The following is a 16,882-nucleotide window of genomic DNA, read 5'->3' as shown; positions in this document are numbered from 1 at the left end:
GCCCTGGGGCAGCCCTCGCAGAGCTCCCGTGGCGGGAGGGGCAGCTGGCAGCGCCAGGCAGGGCAGCCTCACCTCTGCCCGGGAGGATCCTGGAGCACATCCCCCTCCGGCAGGACCTGCTCCGCCTGAGGCCATGCTGGGGGTGCTCTGCAGTGGCGCTCAAGAGGACCTGCCCCACGCCCCTGCCTGGCTCTCTTTGGCAGTGCCCAGGGCCAGGCCAAGGGGCAGTGGACACAAACAGGACCCCAGGAGGCTCCACCTCAACAGGAGGAGAAAGTTGTTTGGTGTGAGGGTGCTGGAGCTTGGAGCAGCTGCCCAGAGAGGCTGTGGAGTCTTCTCTGCAGAGCTTCTACCCCCCCCCCGGGCACTGTGCTCCTGTGGCCTGCCCTGGCAGGGGAGTTAAACTCACCTCCAGAGGTCCCCTCCAGCCCCTGACATTCTGGGGTGGTTCCATGTGAGGTGGGGCTGAAGCTGCTGGCAGGACCCACAGCAGGACCTCCCCTCCCTGCTGCCCGAAGCCCAGCACAGGGCTCAGAGCCCCAGGGCAGGTCCTGTGCTGCTCTGCACAGAGCTTGGGTGGGCAGGGCTGCTGCTGGAGCCACCCTGCAGCCAGGGCCCCCAGGTCCAACCAGAGCCCTTCCAGCTCAGACATCATCTTTATTCCTCTTATGAACCGAAGGAGAACTGCAGTGACCAACACCCACCCCCAGCCCTGGAACCTGACCTCCTGCAGGCCCTGCCCGGGGAGATGCTGCCCTGGAAGAGCACATCTGGGACTCTGCACCTGGCAGATGACAGAAAAACATCTGGAGGAAGGAGCCAAGGGGAGGGGGCTGGGAGTGGGTGATCCCTGAGGCCCCTTCCAGCCCACCCCATCCTGTGGCTGCAGACACTTTCCTTGCAGGCCAGTTCCAAGGACGAGGCAGCAGCTGCAGGACAAGGCCCTAAGCTCAGTGTCTGCAGCTCAGCCTGCTCCTGCTTGCTGCCCTTTGCCATTTGGTTGCCACGAGCACACCCCCCAGGAGGTCATTCTGCCACCCTGGCCACTTTTGCCCTGGGGAGGTCTTCTGAGTGCTCAGGTCTGACACTCAGCTCCACTGAGTCCTCTGTGTCATCTGCAGCAGCAAGGAGAGGAAAGAATGAAAGCCTCAGATCCTGCTCTGCCTGCAGGGAGGCCTCAGCAGGCACAGCAGAGGAGCAGAATCCCCTCCCTGCCCCTGCTGCTGAGGATCAGCCCAGGACAGGCTGGGGCTGGGCTGGCAGCACTCAGTGCCAGCTCCTGCCCAGCTCTGCACCCCCAAGTGCTGCACAGATCTGTCCCCAGCCTGGATGCACACTGGGGGTGATCCCTGCTCAGCCTCTGCTGTTCCTCACAGCAAGCAGCAGAGGCAGCCATGTGCTGGCCCTGCCCAAGAGCAGAGTTGTGCTGGGAGCCAGCACAGCCCCCAGAGCTGCTGCCCTCCTCCTCCTCTCTCACTGCTCACCCAGGGCTGCAGCTGCTCTTACCTCTGGTGAGCTGAGCTGTCCTGTGCTGCTCCTCCCTGACCTGCTGCATCAGCTGCAGGTTGTGGTCGCTCACTTCCTCGTGGTTCACCATCGGGAAGGGATAGTCTCGCCCTGGGGGGACAGGAGGGCAGACTCCAGGGAGCACCCAGGAACTGCGAGGAGCTCCCACTTGAGGAGCTCTCAGGCAGTAGCCAACCAGGAAGGGGAAGGGGCAGGAGGCAGCTGCTGCTGAATCCCTTTCCAGAGGACAAAGAGAGGACTCGTGGTGGCTCTGTGACACTCCCACCTCAGTGTCCCCCTGTGCTCAGCTAGCAGCAGTGAGTCCTTCAGTGGGCAGCCAGAGGAGTTACCTATGATGCACCCTGCTTGCTTCTGCTCCTCCTCAGATGCTGTCCAGGGCTCATAGATGTGTTTGGAGCCAAAGTTCTTCAGTATGGGCAAATATTTCCTGCAACAGAGCAGTGAGGGCTGGGACCCTGCAGGCCAACCCATGGCAAAGTAACTCCTGGGGCCTATGAGCAGAGAATCAGAGCATGGTGAGGGTGGGAAGGGACCTCTGGAGCTCAGCCAGTCCAACCCCTGCCAGATCAGAGTCACTCGGGGCAGGGCACACAGGAACACATCCAGATGGGGCCTGAAAGTCTCCACAGCCTCTCTGGGCAGCCTGCTCCAGGGCTCAACATCGTTCTCCTCCTGCTCAGCTGCAGCCTCCTGGGCTCCAGTTTGTGTCCATTGCCCCTTGCCCTGTCACTGGGCACTACTGACAAGAGCCTGGCATCTTCTCCATGGCACCCCTCAGCTCATCTCCAGCTGCTGTCACCAGCCCCCAGCTCCTTTCCCACTGGCAGCTTCCAGCCACTGCCCCCAGCCTGCAGCCTTCGTGAGGCTGCAGAGACCCAGCCCTTGGCCTTGCTGAGCCTCAGCCTGGGCAGGGCCCTCTGCAGAGCCTCCAACCCTCCAGCAGATCAGCACTGGCACCCAGCCTGGTGCCATCTGTAAGCTGCCTGAGGGTGCCCTTGGTGCCCTCACCCCGACAACTGACAAAGGCTCTGAACTGGTGCCAGCACTGAGCTCTGGGCACACCACTGGTGAGCAGCTCCCAGCTGGGCTCAGCTCCACTCCCCCCACATCAACGCAGTGCCCTGCCCAGCGCCCCCGGGGCACCGCGGGGCTGCCTCTCTGCTTCCCTCCGTGCTAAGGGCACAGCCACGTCCCTGTCCCGCAGCTGCTGCTGGAGGGGGCGGGGGCGGCGTGGGGACGCAGGGGGTGCCCTGGTGCCCGCCCTACCGGATGTAGTGGCCCTCGGGGTCGGTGCGGCGCCCGAAGCGCACGGGGCAGAGGATGCGGCGGTAGCGGTGGCAGAAGGCGCTGGCGGAGAGCCACAGCCAGTTCCCGGCGTTGATGCTGTAGTCGGCGTCCAGCAGCAGCTCCTCGAACACCTCCCGGGGCGGCAGGAGAGAGGAAGAGCTCTGAGCGGCTGCTGCCGGCAGGAGCATCGCAGAGCCGCGGGCAGCGCTGGGCTGCAGGGACCGCAGCGCTCAGCCAGCTGCGGGGACAGCTCCAGGCACAGCTCCACCGCCCGAGGCTGCCCTTCCAGCCTGGCCTCCAACACCTCCAGGTGCCACTGCTTCACGGCCTGGCACTTCTGCCTTGGCAGCAGAGCCCAGCCCCAGCTGGCTGCAGCCTCCTCTCAGGCAGCTGCAGAGAGCAGTGAGGTCTCCTCTCAGCCTCCTCCAGGCTGAACCCCCCCAGCCCCCTCAGCTGCTCCTCCCCAGCCCTGCTCTCCACACCCTTCTCCACCTTCGTTGCCCTTCTCTGGACCTGCTCCAGCTCCTCAATGTCCTTCTGGGAGTGAGAGGCCCAAATGAGAGCATCACAAAGCCCCAAAGCTCTGGCTGAGGCCTGGGGCAGGCTGTGCAGGTCTCCAGCGTCCTCCCATCCAAACCCATCAGCTCCTGGGGCTGGAGCTGACCTCTGCCTGCTGCACCAAACGCTCAGAGCCCTCCCGAGGCTCAGCAGGCAGCTCCACTCTGCAGCATCCCCTCCCCCGTTGTGCAGGGGCTCCCCAGGGTGGCCCAGGCAGAGGCAGCCAAAGCACAGCAGGAACCTTCATGCCCTCCTCCCAGCTGATCCAGAGGTCTCCCCGCGTCAGGAAGCAGGCGGCCGCGTGGCGCGCGAGGTGATGGATCCAACCCTCCCGGCGCAGCTGCGTCATGATGGCATCGATCCAGGGGAACCCTGTCTGGGCCTGCAGCACCAACAACCCAGCACGGTTGGAGGGGACCTCTGGAGCTCACCCAGTGCCCCCCTGCCCCAGCAGGGCACCCACAGCAGCCTGCCCAGGGGCACAGTGCCCAGGGCGGGTGGAAGCTCTGCACACAAGGAGGCTCCACAGCCTCTCTGGGCAGCCTGCTCCAGGCTCCAGCACCCTCACAACAAACAACTTTCTCCTCCTGCCCAGCTGCAACCTCCTGGGCTCCAGTCTGTGCCCACTGCCCCTTGGCACCACTGAGCAGAGTCTGGCCCCAGCCTCTTGCCCCCCCACAGCTGCTTTAGCTCTTGCTGAGCACTGCTCAGCTTCCCTCTGGGGCTGCTCTCCTGCAGGCTCAGCCTCAGGGCTCAGCCTCTGCTCCTGCCAGAGCTGCTCCAGGCCCTCAGCAGCTTCCCAGCCTGCCCTGGGCACTCTGCAGCACTTCCCTGTCCCTCCTGAGCCAGAGCCCAGAGCTGGACCCAGCACTGCAGATGTGTCCCCACTGGTGCAGAGCAGAGGGGCAGAGAACCTCCCCTGCCAGCAGGGAGCTGCTCCAAGGCCACAGCAGCAGCCTGCAGTGGCAGCAGCAGTGCTGGCAAGGCCTCTCCTACCGTTCTCCAGCGGTGCAGCCTCTCTGCGTCCTGGGCCCAGCTGATCTGCAGGCACAGAGGGTTCCCTGCCATGCTGCTGAAGTTGGGCGTCGCTGATGCCACCGTGTAGAAGAACTCCCTCCAGAGCAGCTGCCCCTGGAGGGACACTGGGGGCAGAGAGTGGTGCTTGGCCTGCAAGAGGCAGAGCAGGTGAGGGCTCAGGGATCTCAGTCCTCCCTCACAGCAGAGACCTTCCAGTCCTCAGTCATCCTCACAGCCTCTGCTGGACTCTCCCCAGCAGTTCCCTGTCCCTCTTGAACTGGGGAGCCCCAAACTCAGCCCCAGCAGGGGTGGTCCCAGCAGAGCAGAGGAGCAGAACTCCCTTGAGCTGCTGCCCACACTCCTCTTGCTGCACCCCAGGGCCCCTCTGTCCCTCCTGGCCACGCTGCTGTCCCCAGCCTGAGGCTGTCTCACAGTCCTGGCAGGGAGCTGTGAGGAGACATCAGCCCAGCAGCTTCCCTCCTGGCAGACCAGGCCTGTGCCATGAAGGTCCAAGGGTTAAATCCCTGCCATGCCAGAGGCTGGAGCTGCTCCCTTCTGACCTCACCTGGGCATAGATCTTGGCCAGCCTGTGGAAGAAGGTGCGGACAGACAGACAGCCCAGGCTGAAGTAGGGGCTCAGGCCTGTGGTGCTCGGCAGCAGCGAGTTTGGGGCTGTCCTGGGTTTAGTAAAAGTTGTCACCCAGCCCTGAGATGGAAACAGAAATCCAGAGTCAGCCACGGGGGGGACAAAAGCTCCCAGCCAGCAGGCTCTGATCGGGGCAGCAGCAGCCCTGCCCTGCTGGGGACACTGCTGCAGCCCTGCCCTGCTGCAGCTGAACATCCCCAAGGTTCCCAGCCTGGCCTGAGAGCCCTTCCAGCACTGCTCTGGCCTGCTCCAGAGCTGCTCCAGCACTGCAGGGGAGGTCTTGGCAGGCACAGCAGAGGGGCAGAGTCCCCTCCCTGCCCTGCTGGGAATCAGCCCAGGTCAGGCTGGGGCTGGGCTAGCAGTGCTCAGTGCCAGCTCCTGCCCAGCTTTGCACCCCCAGATTTTTCATCCAGAGCTGAGCCCCAGGGGAGGAAGAACTCAGCTGGAGCTGGAAGGGGAGTCCATGGCTGAGCACTTCCTGAGCTCCTCACAGGCGTCTCAGGGGACACTCAGCCCCGGGGCAGCAGCAGCCATGCAGGCTCAGGGCTGACCTGGTCTGTCAGGTGCTGCTCCAGGCGCTGGAGCCCTTCGGTCTCTCCTCCCCTCCACGGGGAGAGGCTCTCTGGAGGCATCTCCAGGTCCGCGGGGAGGGGCACCCTGAAGCGCTCGGCCAGGCCCGGGCCCGGGGGCTGGCAGCTCCTGGAGTGAAGGAGAGACCTCCTCAGAGGGGGAGCAGGAGGACCTCTGCCCCTCCCTGCCAGCACAGTCACAACCTCTCTTCCCCTGGGCAGTAGCCCTCCAGCTGTGGAGCTCCACAAAACATCTAAGCCACCTCACTAGCACTGGCTCCTGGCTCTCCTCTTGGCCATGGAGAAGGAGCTGCCAGGTCCTGCTGCTTCCCCTTACTCACTGGAAGTCCTCAGCTGTGATACTGGGGACAGGCAGCTCCGGGTCACCGAGCAGGGACAGGATGTGGAGGAACCTCTTGTAGGTCAGGGGGGGCTCTCCACCGTTGAGGTCCAGCACCCTAGCCAAAACAGGATGAGTCCTCACCGTGATGGAAGTCACCAAGGGAGCTGCAGCTGCAGGGGGGTTGGACCCAGCTTCAGGAGCTCCCTTCCAACCCCTCCCACTCTGCCATTCTCCCTGAGGCTTTCCTAGACCTAAGCTGAGCCCTCCTGGGGACAGCTCACAGGTGCCAGCGGCAGTCACCTACCGTTTGGTGTCGTACAGGCTGTGGCCCACCAGGGACAGCACCTCGAAGCCCAGCTCCTGCCCCAGGCAGCGGATGTTGGCCTCCATCTCCCGGTAGAAGGGCTCCACCTCGGCGTCCAGAGTCACCTGCGTGATGCCCCAGCGCCGGACGCGCTCCCGCAGCACCGCCTCGTAGGGGCCCTGGATCACCAGCAGGCAGGAGCCCAACCGGCACAGGCTCCTGTGCAGGTCCTCCAGGGACTGCAGCAAGAAGTGCCAGCGCAGGGGCCCCATGCGCATGGCGGAGGAGATGAACTGCAGGTCCAGGATGTAGACGGGGTAGAGGCGCCGGGAGGAGCGCAGCGCCGCCAGCAGCGTGGGGTGGTCGTGGAGCCGCAGCCCCTTGCGGAACAGGTGGATGGTGTGGTGAGACATGCGGGGCTGCCCTCCAGAGCCCCGGCCAGGGAAGCACAGCAGAAGTGGAGCTCCGAACAGCCTTCGAGAGAGGGGAAAGCAGGGACAGAGCCGCGGGACTGCTGGGGCTGGAAAAGCCCTCGGAGAGCATCCATGCAAGGAGCAGCCAACCCAGCCCTGCCCTCCGGACCCTCTCCAGCCCTTCTCTGGACCTGCTCCAGCCCCCCAATGTCCTTCTGGGAGTGTGGGGCTCAAAACTGAGCCCAGGACTTAAGGTCTGGCCTCACCAGGGAGACAATCATAGAATCACAGAACCAAGCAGGTTGGCAGAGAGCTCCAAGCTCATCCAGCCCAACCCAGACCATGGCACCCAGTGCCCCAGCCAGGCTTGGCTTCAACACCTCCAGCCATGGGCACTGCACCACCTCCCTGGGCAGCCCATTCCAATGCAAATCACTCTCTCTGCCAACAGCTTCCTCCTAACATCCAGCCTGAGCCTGCGCTGGCACAACTCGAGGCTGTGTCCCCTTGTTCCATCCCTGGCTGCCTGGCAGCAGAGCCCAACCCCACCTGGCTACAGCCTCCTCTCAGGGAGCTGCAGAGAGCAGTGAGGTCTTCTCTCAGCCTCCTCTTCCCCATAGTCTAACTCAGCTGCTCCTCCCCAGCCCTGCTCTCCAGACCCTTGCCCAGCTTTGCTGCCCCTCACACCCAGGGTTGGAGATGGAACCACCCCACTGGGCAGCCTGCTCCGACCACGGAGAAGCCTTTGAGGGAAGAACTTCGAAGGTCCAACCCAAGCCCAAGCTTGATGCCTTTTCCTCTCGCCCTGTCGGCCGTGACCTGTGAGAAGAGCCCAAGCTCCACTCCTCTCCAGCCTCCCTGCAGGGAGCTGCAGGTCCACCGAAGTCACGGCAGGGCTGCCCTCCCTGGCCACAAGCCCAGCGGCTCGGAAGCATCATTAATGCAATGAGGAAGCTTCAAATAGGCAGCTGGAGACAGCCTCCGAAGCTGCCGCCTGGGCTTGCGGAGCGGGCGAGTTGTCAGCGCTGTTTGGTCTGCTGAGCCGGCAGGCTCCAGTGCGGCTCTGCCCTGCGCTCTAACTGCAGCGGTTGGGGGTTTGCTTGGCCTAAATTCGGTTTCCTAACCCCAGGCTCCGCAGGGAGCCAACCCGGAGGCTGCTGTCGGTGCATCGCCTCTGTGCTCTGCCTGGTCCGGAGCAGCTCCGGCGCTGAACCGAGCGCTGGGCAGTGCCTGGGGCCGAGGCGGAGGCAGCGCTGCGGACCGGGAGGTGACAGCTGTGGCATCTCAACTCGCTCCACTAAGTGAACCCCAAAGCACTCCCGTGGGGCGCCTTGGCCTGGTCTCCCTCGGGGCGGCCCAGGGACCCGAGGGACTGACCGGAGCCCTGGGACAGGACGGGGCCGGGAGCGGAGGCAGCGACCCCCGCCCCAACTCGGCAGTGGGCGGTGGGCGAACAGTGCAGCCCGGACCCAGCGGCTCCCAGCGCCCACAGCCCTCCGTTACCTGTTTCCCTGCGGCCCGTGAGCGCAGAGAGCCCAGCACCCGGTTCCGCCACCGCCCCCGGGCCGGCGCTGCCCGGTTACACAACAGCAGCCGGCAGGAGGGGCAGGGCCGGGCCGGGCCGGTTACGCAAGAGCCACTTGGCGGGAAGGTGAGCGCCGCTCCCGCCGGGGCCCTGCGAGCTACCCGGGGGCGCTAACACCGTTAGGGGTGAGCAGGGCTGGGGACCGGGAGCGGGACCGGGAGCAGCACACGCAGCAGGCGCCGAAGGGGTCGCAGGCAGCCCCCGCCCGGAGCCTGCGCCCCGCCCCGTGGCCACACCCACCCGCGCGCTGTCACTGGGGGGCGGGGCTGGTGTTCCCGCCTGCAGCTCTCCGCCAATGGCAGCTCTCCGCCGGTGGCAGAGCTGCGCCAATGGCAGAGCGTCTCAGCGTCCGCTCGAGCACCGCCCCTGAGCGGCAGCCAATCGCTGCCGGCGCTGCGGGCACTGGGGCGGGGCCGCTGGCGAGGCGCTCCCGTGGCTGCCGCGGGCCGAGCTGCCTGCGCTGCTGCCGGTGTGCGGCGGGGCCGGTACCGGGGGGCAGTGAGCCTCGGGAGGGGCAGTGAAGCCCAGGGACGTGCGGCGCTAGCGCGGGCAGGGTGTTCCGGGCAGGGCTCTGTGGGGCCGGGCGGCGGCCAGAGGCCGTTCCCAGCCCCGTGAGGGGCGGTTAAAGCTGCCGCCGGTCCCTGTCCGTGGGCGGTCAGGCCCGGGGAGGGTTAGGCGGTGAGGGGGCAGGGGCAGAGCCCCTGCGCGGGTGCTGGGAAGCTTTGCGGTGCTCGGCTGGGGGCCGGCGGAGCAGGACTGCTTCTGAGCGGTGGGGATTTGGCTCCCCTGCCCCGGCTGGCTGCGAGAGCAGCTCCGGAGCAGGCTCCTCTGCCGCCGGCAGCGCCTCAGGGTCACGATTCCACGGACAGGTTAACTCTCGCTAACGAAGAAGAAAAGTCTCCGTCTCAGCGCCGTTGCTCCAGCCTCGGGCTCTGGGTCAGGATGCAGAGAGCCTCGCGGCTGCAGAGGGAGCTTTCGCTCCTGGCCACGGAGCCGCCGCCGGGCATCAGCTGCTGGCAGCACCGCGGGCAGCTCGGCGACCTGCGAGCACGTAGGTGTCCTCGGGGGGCTCTGCGAGGGAGGTCGCCTTAGAGCTGCTGCTGGGCCTGGGCTTGCTGAGCTGCACGGAGCGACAGGTTCCTCACAGGCGCAGCTCAGCATCTGAGCCGGACCTGCAGCAGGGCTGGGCAGAGGCTGCCTCGGAAGGCGTCCGGAGGCAGGGCGAGGAGCAGTGGCTTGGCAGTGGAGCAGGGCAGCTGAGGTTGGACATCAGGAGGAAACTGCACAGTGAGGGAGGTGAGACCCTGGCACAGGCTGCCCAGGGAGGTACTCGAGGTCAAACTTGCTCTGGTTGGAGGTGTCCCTGCTGCCTGCAGGGGCTTGGACAAGATGAGCTTGGAGAGTCCCTCCTGTACCTGCAGTCTGTGAAGGTTTGGAGTTTTAAGAGAAACGTTTAGGAGTTTTTATTGCTGCTGGTTACCTGTGGCTGGGTCACTCTGCCCATGGTGCCCTCACGGGAACGAATCACTGAGTCAGAATTGTCTGGGTTGGAGAAGCCCTCCAGGATCATCCAAACCAGCACCAACCTGGCACCTCCATGACCACCAAACCCTGGCTCCAGGTGCCATGGCCACAGGGTTCTTGAACACCTCCAGGGGTGGGCACTCCACCACCTCCCTGAGCAGCCTGTGCCAGTCCCTGACCACTCTTACAGCAAAGAGATGTTTCCTCCTCTCCAACCTAACCCTCCCCTGGCACAATTTTAGGCCAGTTCCTCTCCTAGCACCTGGTACAGGGAGCAGAGCCCAACCCTTGGCTGGCTGCAGCCTCCTGTCAGGCAGCTGCAGAGAGCACTGAGGTCTCCTCTCAGCCTCCTCTTCCCCAGGCTGAACCCCCCCCAGCTCCCTCAACTGCTCCCCCCCAGCCCTGCTCTCCAGACCCTGCAACACCTTTGTTGCCCTTAGCCTTGGGTGAGCCCTGCTGGAGTTCAGTGCCTGTGCTGCTGTGTGGAGGCTGCTGGGTGGGCTCAGGCGAGCCGCAGCGGAGCTGACCTCAGCCTTGCTTCTGCAGAGATTTTAGGGGGCGCAGACACAGCCTACGAGAAAGGAATCTTCAGCCTGGAGATCACTGTTCCGGAGAGGTGAGTGCGCAGCAGCCCCTGGGGGTGGGTGGGTGCAGTGCTCCCTGGGGGGGTGTGCAGAGCTGGCAGGGGGGTGTGCAGTGCTCCCTGGGGGGTGTGGGTGTGCAGTGCTCCCTGGGGGGGGTGGGTGTGCAGTGCTCCCTTCCAACCCAGCCCAGTCTGGGACTGTAATTCATGCGAATGTGTGGGGAAGGAATTCCTCAGTCCCTGGCTCTGACCTTGGAGGCCTCCTCAAGCCTGTGACTGTAAGTGGCCAGGAGGAGGCTGTGCTTGCACAGCCTGGGGGCTGAGGCACAAATCCAAACCTCACCTCCCTCTTGCTTCCTTCTCACTTCACCCTGCAGGTACCCATTTGAGCCCCCCAAGATTCGCTTCCTGACCCCAATCTACCACCCCAACATCGACTCTGCTGGAAGGATTTGCCTGGACCTGCTCAAGTTACCCCCAAAGGTAGGATCGAGCTGCTTGGCCCTGGGTCAGTGAGCCGGAGGAGGAGGATAATGAGCTCCTTATCTTGTCCTTGTAAAAGCCTCATTGAATGTCTGCTCCTGACTTATTTACACAGCAGCACAGCAGGGAAGTTTTTGAGTGGCATCTCCTTTGTTCAGAGGCCAGAACCTGACCCTCTTTGTTCCACAGAAGCTTCCGAGGTGCTGAGGCTTGGAATCAGCAGACCCTGCGGGAAGAGGCCACCGCTGCTGTGCCGAGGGTGGTTGGGGAGGTTTGGGGTGGGGGTAAACCACTTCGAGTCCTGAGACAGCTTCTGGCAAGGGCAGGTCTGAGTGCTGCAAGCCCTGAGGCTCCTGCAGGCAGCCCCGGGGCAGGTTTGCTTCTGCCACTCTCCCCACGCAGGGTGCATGGAGACCTTCCCTCAACATCTGCACACTGCTGACCTCCATCCAGCTGCTGATGGCAGAGCCCAACCCTGACGACCCTCTCATGGCAGACATTGTGAGTGTGGCTGTGGGCACGGGCAGGGAGGGCACTGGGGGGGTTCAGCCTGCAGAGGAGGAGGCCCCGGGGAGACCTGCAGTGCCCTGTGGAAGCAGCTGGGGGTTGGGCTCTGCTCCAAAGGAACAAGTAGGAAATGGCCTCAAGTTGTCCCAGGGCAGGTCCGGGTTGACCATGAGGAACAATTTCTGCCCCTTGAGGCTTGCCCAGGCCTGGCCCAGGCTGCCCAGGGCAGTGGTGGAGTGCCCACCCCTGGAGGGGTTTCAGAGCCCTGCAGCTGTGGTGCTGAGGGCCATGGGGTGGCAGTGCCCTGGGCAGCCAGAGCTCAATCCCAGCTCCTGGAGTGATCTAACCTTTGCCTTGCTCCTTCTGCTCAGTCCTCAGAGTACAAATACAACAAGCAGCTGTTCCTGCAGCATGCCAGGGAGTGGACACAGAAATATGCCAGCCAGCAGGCCAGGGTGAGGAACCTGCTCTGCCTCCTTGGCCAGGGACAGCCTGGCACCTCCGTGCCCCTCCCTGTCACTGGTGTGCCTGTCCCTGGCAGCTTTGCTTCCCCTGCTCTGCTTTGGAGCTCTGCTCTCATTGTGCTTTCTCCTTGCCTCAAGACCCTCAGGCTGACTCCTCACAGAGCAGTGTCTGGAGGCCTCCACCCACCGAGCAGTGCTCGAGGAGGGCTGAGGCCTGACTGAATCCTCAGCTCTGCTGCTTCCTTCCCCCTCCAGCCCTGTCCCACCAGATCCTGTGCCCTGCTGTGCCTTGGGCTCAGCTGTGCCAGTTGTGCTCCTGCTCACTCCTCTGGCACTCCCTGTTGGGGTGCAGCCTTCCTGCCCCCTTCCCTGCCCCCCCTCCTTGAGCAGATCCAAAGCTCCTCCCTTGCCTGGGTGGCCAGGGGCACCTGGCTCTGCCTGGCACTCCCAGGCTGCCATCGTCCTGCTCTCCTGCCACTCCCCAGGCAGGGACAGCTCTGATCTGGGAGGGTCAAGGCAGAGGAACTCCCAGAGATGGGAGCTCCGAGGTGGGCAGGCACAGCAGTGCCAAGGGCTGCCAGACCACAACACTCACAGCTCCCCCTTTGCTGCCAGGCTGCGAGGCCTCTGGAGGAGAACACAAACCACAGTGCCACGAGCCCCAGCGCTGGCACTGCCACGCAGAAACGCAAGGGGAGGGACAGCAGCAAGGAGGAGAAGCCTCACCTGGACTCCTGAGGGGCTGCTGCCAGCCTGCAGCCTCCCCTGCTCTGCACAGCTCCTGCCCTGTTGGTGTTTTCTTCCCTGGGTTTGGGTTTTTGGGTGTGGAAAGTTCCACTCCATAAATAAAGCTCAGTTTGGGTTTATTGCTCTGCTGGGTGGAGCTCTGGAGATGTCCCCGAGGGCACAACTGGCACTGGTGCCTCAGCCTCTGCTCCCTGAGCTGGGAACAGCACCAAGGAGCTCAGCTTCTGCTTTGCTGCCCCTGCCCAGGGCAAGCTGAGGGCAGAAGCTGAGCCACAGCCGCGTCTGGACCAGCTTGTGGGAGCCCTTCCCTGGCACAGGCTGCAGTGTCCCTGGCACAGCAGGGCTGTGGAAGGAGAAGTCACCAGAGGCAGCAGCCTGGGAGGGTCCAGCTTGGGGACCTGGGCTGTGCCTTGGTACTGTCCTCAGGAGGTGGCTGTTGAAGAGCAGCAGCAGAGAGAGGGATGAGGAAAAGCCCAGCAGGTGCCAGCAGGGTGGTGCCAGGGAGCTGAGGAGCAGCAGGAGGGAGGAGAAGGAACTTTGGTGGGGCAGGGGCAGGACTTCTGTCACCAGAGCCCTTTTGGTGGCCGATGGCAGTGGAGCCTCCTGCTCTGAGCAGCTGCCCGAGAGGGATTTAAGCTTTGGTGCTGCCCCTGCTGCAAGAGGCAGCCAGGCCCAGCCTCACCTCTGCTCCGTGCCAGCTTCTGCTCTGGGGGTCACAGCCACCCCTGGAACTCGCCAGGCTTGGCTGTGCTGCACTGCTCCTGCTCAGTCGAAGTTGTAGTAGAGGCAGAAGGCAAAGAACATGGCAAAGATCTGGGGTGGAGGAGAGGAAGAGCAGCTCAGAGCCTGCAGCTGCCTCCAGCCCCCCTCTCCCCTGTGCCAGCCAGGTGCCAGGCAGCCCCTGTGCACAGGGGCAGCGTGGCAGAGGGAGGCTCTGTCACTGCTCCCCACCTGCACGTTGAGCTATTGCCTCCCTGCCCTCATTGCTGCCCTTCAGCCACACAGCACCCTCCTGGCACAGCCTCCCCCACGCCGTGCCATGCCCTGTCCCCTCTGTACCTCGATGCCCAGCACAGCCAAGCTGCAGGTGCCAGGGATGGAGATGTAACCCTGCAGGGTTCTGCCAAAGGTGGAGAAGCAGCCCTGGAGGTGTGGGGACAGAGATGATTGAGAGGAGCTCAGGGGATGAGCCTGGGGGGGTGGGGGCACACTGGGCTGCAGCAGCACTGGGCAGCATCCCTGGCACTCAGAGGGTGCTGCTGCTGCCCCACTGCCGTGAGCCTGCCAAGGGCTGGGGGGGGGCAGGGTGGCACACAGGGACAGGGCAGGGTCATGGCCTACCTGCTCATGGATGTAGCCAGGGCTCCTCTCCTGGCACTGCTGCCAGCCCAGCAGCTCTCCCCCCTGCAGGAGCCCATCCCTGGCACAGCATGCCCGGGGCCAGGGCATGCATGGGTGCAGCTGCTGGAAGAGGGAACCGTTCCCAAAGTCCTCAGGGCCCAAAACCCCACAGCAGGAGAACTGAAAGGGAAGGGAAGGGCCATGGAGGTGCTGCCAACGTCAGGGGGCATTGCCCACAGCTCAGCCTGGGGGCCACGAGCCCCTGCCCTGAGCTGGGATCACCCTCTGCAGGGGGCACAGCCCCTCCTGGCAGCTCACCGTGACCATGAGAGTGTTCCAGGCCCCGGAGAAGACCTCAGCAGCCTCATCCCCCTGGTAGCTGCTCCTCAGCTCAGACAGGAGCACCTCCGGCTGGACCTGCGGGAGCGGGGCCGTGGCTGAGCTCAGAGCCCAGGCTGCCCGTGCCAGGCACAGTGCCAGGGGGCAGGGCCAGTACCTTCTTCCAGTGCACCAGGAAGAGAGCAGCCCCAAGCAGCTGCGTGAGGAAGACGAGGCCCACGAGGATGAAGAACTGAAGGCAGAGGGATGGAGGAGTCAGCCCCGCGGGCAGCTCCCTCTGACCCTTCCTCTGCAGCCAGCCCTGCCCACGCCCTGTGCCCTCTGGGGGCACCTTGGCTGCAAGGGTAAGGGTCAGAAACAGGCTGCCAGGGGCTGGGATGCCAAAGGGGTTGGGGTGCTGGTGCCCGGGGAGAGCTCTGGAGCCCTCAGCACGGGGGGAAAGGCTTCCCCAGGCCTCTGAGCTGGCAGCTGAAGGACTCGGGAGGAGGAGGTTGGATGGGGCAGGACTGAGAGCTGGCAGGGCCAGGAGGGGGCACACAGCTGCTGGCTCCTCCAGGGGCACCCCACACCCCCCAGCATCCCCATCCCTGCTCCCTGCATCCCCAGCACCTTCTCCCCTGGCTCCCCACAGACTGCACTGGGCTGGAAGGGACCCTGCAGGCTCTGAGCACCCTGAGCACCCCCGGGCATCCCGGGCACCCCTGGCACCCCCGGGCCCGGCCCTGGCTCACCAGCAGCAGCAGGGGGCGGCTCCGGCGCAGGGCCCCGCAGCAGCCCAGGAAGCCCAGCAGGGAGAGGGCAATGCCCAGGGCCAGCAGCAGGTAGGCACCGGCGCTCAGCACGGGCTTGGCAACCACAAGGTCCTGGAAGCCAGCCGGGTCCACGGCCACCCAGACCCCCACACCTGCCAGGCAGACGCCCCCAGCCTGGGGGCCTCGCTGTGGTCAGAGGGCGCTGGGACCACCCCGAGCCGCCCCCCGGGATGCCCTGATCTCTGCCGGGGCTCCCTCCCTGGGACCGGTGCCAGCCGAGCCGGCCGCAGGTGGCACAGCCTGGGGGCGAGTCCCCTGCAGCCCTGCCCGCGGCGGCGCCCAGGGGCACTCACAAACGCCAGCAGGTTGAAGGCGAACATGAGGAACTTCATGCAGCTCAGGACAGCCATGGGGGCACCGGGGGGCACCGGGGGGCACGGCAGCGCCGGGCCCTGCCTGCAGAGAGAGCAGAGTCCTGGCACCGCCAGCCCCAGACCAGTCTGCACTCCCTGCTCTGCCCTGCTCTGCCCTGCTCTGCCCTGCTCTGCCCTGCGCACAGCCCCCCCAAATCTTCAGAGCATCTCCTACCCCCCACCATGCCCAACTGCACCCCCAGAAAGTCCTTAACCCCACGGCCACCTCCAAGCCCTCTGTGCCCTCCTGCCCCTACCCTCCCCCAAGCTCTGTCCCCTCCAAAGCCTCGACAAACTGTGGCACTTCGAAGCCATGTCCCCCCAGACCGTGTCCCCCCAGACCGTGTCCCCCCAGACCGTGTCCCACTCAAGCCCCATGTCCCCCCGACCCCTGTGTCCTCTCCAGTGTCTCCCTCCAACCCCACATCCCCTCCAACCCCATGCCCCCAGGCCCCCCGACCCGGTGTGCCCCCCAGCCCATGGCACCGCTCACCCTGCAGGGGGTTGGACTCACTCTCCCCAGCCGAGCAGTGCCCAGGAGCCCCTTCCGCGGCTGGGCCATGAATGATTGATGTGGAACAGGATCTGCCATGGTGCCAGGCGGTGCAGGGAGTCTCCTGCCCTGGCTCCCCTCGGCGGAGGTCATTCCACCTGCGGGCAGCGAAAGCGGAGCTGCCCCCGGGGGCCACCTGGGCCATCAATTATTGCTGCCCACATCAGCTCCCAGGGCTGCCAGCGGCGGGGGAAGCCCCTGAGGGCCTCTGGTGGGAACCCAGGTGCGGTGCCAAGGTGGCGATGGCCATCAGGAGCTGTGCCAGGGCAAGGGCAGGGCCTGCCCCTGGGCAGGAACAACCTCCTGAGCAGCACAGCTGGGGGGGACCTGCTGGAGAGCAGCTCCCAGGAGAAGGCCCTGGGGGTGCTGGGGGGCAACAACTGCCCAGGAGCCAGCAAGGTGCCCTGGTGGCCAAGGAGGCCAGTGGGGTGCTGGGGGGCACAGAGGAGAGTGTGGGCAGCAGAGCAGGACAGGTTCTGCCCGGGGGGGCACATCTGCAGCGCTGGCTCCAGGGGCAGGCACAGGACTGAGCCTCGGCGCTGCGGTGCCTACAGCCGCGGGCCTAAGGCAGACGCAGAACCGGCCCTCGCCTCGCAGGCTCTGTCCCCGGTCCCCAGCAGGGCCGCGGGCTGCGGAATCCTCCACGGCTCCCCCCCGGCCCCCCCGGGCCGAGCCGTCGCCGCCGCGGCACTGCCCGGAGCGGCACTGCCCGGAGCGGCGCTCCCGGCGCAGAGCACAGGCGCAGGGCACAGGCGCAGGGCACAGCCGCTCCGCTAGGCGGCGGCGCAGGCGCAGCCAGCGAGACGCACGCCCCGGCTAGAGCGCCTGCCAGCGGCGCGTCACGGGGGGAGGCTCGGCCAATCGGAGCGGCCGCCAGCCGGGAGGCGGGACGATAGCCAGACAGACAGCAACTTCGACCAATCAAAC

At 65.4% G+C, this 16,882-nt stretch overlaps 3 protein-coding genes across 8 annotated transcripts; 1 reads left to right on the top strand and 2 right to left on the bottom strand.

Moving 5' to 3' along the window:
• Positions 1-637: 637 nt before the first annotated feature.
• On the bottom strand, positions 638-8,463 carry LOC135191563 (cryptochrome-2-like). 2 transcript variants are annotated; one of them, XM_064173970.1, is made up of 11 exons: positions 8,168-8,460; positions 6,252-6,725; positions 5,946-6,062; positions 5,587-5,734; positions 4,955-5,095; positions 4,369-4,539; positions 3,614-3,754; positions 2,794-2,945; positions 1,857-1,954; positions 1,507-1,617; positions 638-1,115 (listed from the first exon to the last, which is right to left on the bottom strand). In XM_064173970.1, exons 2-11 carry the CDS (start codon positions 6,662-6,664, stop codon positions 1,027-1,029), a joined length of 1,581 nt encoding a protein of 526 aa, XP_064030040.1. In that variant the 5' UTR covers positions 6,665-6,725; positions 8,168-8,460; the 3' UTR covers positions 638-1,026. The 2 variants fall into 2 exon arrangements, with proteins under 2 accessions (XP_064030040.1, XP_064030041.1); XM_064173971.1 differs by lacking the exon at positions 3,614-3,754 and having other exon boundaries at positions 8,168-8,463.
• Positions 8,464-8,656: 193 nt separating this feature from the next.
• On the top strand, positions 8,657-12,676 carry UBE2T (ubiquitin conjugating enzyme E2 T). 2 transcript variants are annotated; one of them, XM_064173988.1, is made up of 7 exons: positions 8,657-8,734; positions 9,119-9,300; positions 10,320-10,389; positions 10,734-10,839; positions 11,242-11,340; positions 11,718-11,801; positions 12,426-12,676. In XM_064173988.1, exons 2-7 carry the CDS (start codon positions 9,192-9,194, stop codon positions 12,546-12,548), a joined length of 591 nt encoding a protein of 196 aa, XP_064030058.1. In that variant the 5' UTR covers positions 8,657-8,734; positions 9,119-9,191; the 3' UTR covers positions 12,549-12,676. The 2 variants fall into 2 exon arrangements, with proteins under 2 accessions (XP_064030058.1, XP_064030057.1); XM_064173987.1 differs by having other exon boundaries at positions 8,704-8,718.
• On the bottom strand, positions 12,657-16,647 carry LOC135191570 (tetraspanin-18-like). Of its 4 annotated transcripts, XM_064173993.1 has the most exons (9): positions 15,896-16,647; positions 15,343-15,445; positions 14,969-15,163; positions 14,395-14,469; positions 14,217-14,315; positions 13,899-14,078; positions 13,617-13,700; positions 13,240-13,370; positions 12,657-13,062 (listed from the first exon to the last, which is right to left on the bottom strand). In XM_064173993.1, the coding sequence occupies exons 2-8, from the start codon at positions 15,397-15,399 to the stop codon at positions 13,323-13,325; spliced, it is 738 nt and encodes a 245-aa protein (XP_064030063.1). In that variant the 5' UTR covers positions 15,400-15,445; positions 15,896-16,647; the 3' UTR covers positions 12,657-13,062; positions 13,240-13,322. The 4 variants fall into 4 exon arrangements, with proteins under 4 accessions (XP_064030063.1, XP_064030060.1, XP_064030062.1 ...); XM_064173990.1 differs by having other exon boundaries at positions 13,240-13,700; XM_064173992.1 differs by having other exon boundaries at positions 13,240-13,700; positions 15,917-16,647.
• Positions 16,648-16,882: the final 235 nt, after the last annotated feature.

Source organism: Pogoniulus pusillus, chromosome 39 (assembly GCF_015220805.1).
Source record: "Pogoniulus pusillus isolate bPogPus1 chromosome 39, bPogPus1.pri, whole genome shotgun sequence".
Lineage (NCBI taxonomy): Eukaryota > Metazoa > Chordata > Aves > Piciformes > Lybiidae > Pogoniulus > Pogoniulus pusillus.
Note: the sequence above shows the minus strand (reverse complement) of the source record. Positions and strands in the feature narration are given on the sequence as shown.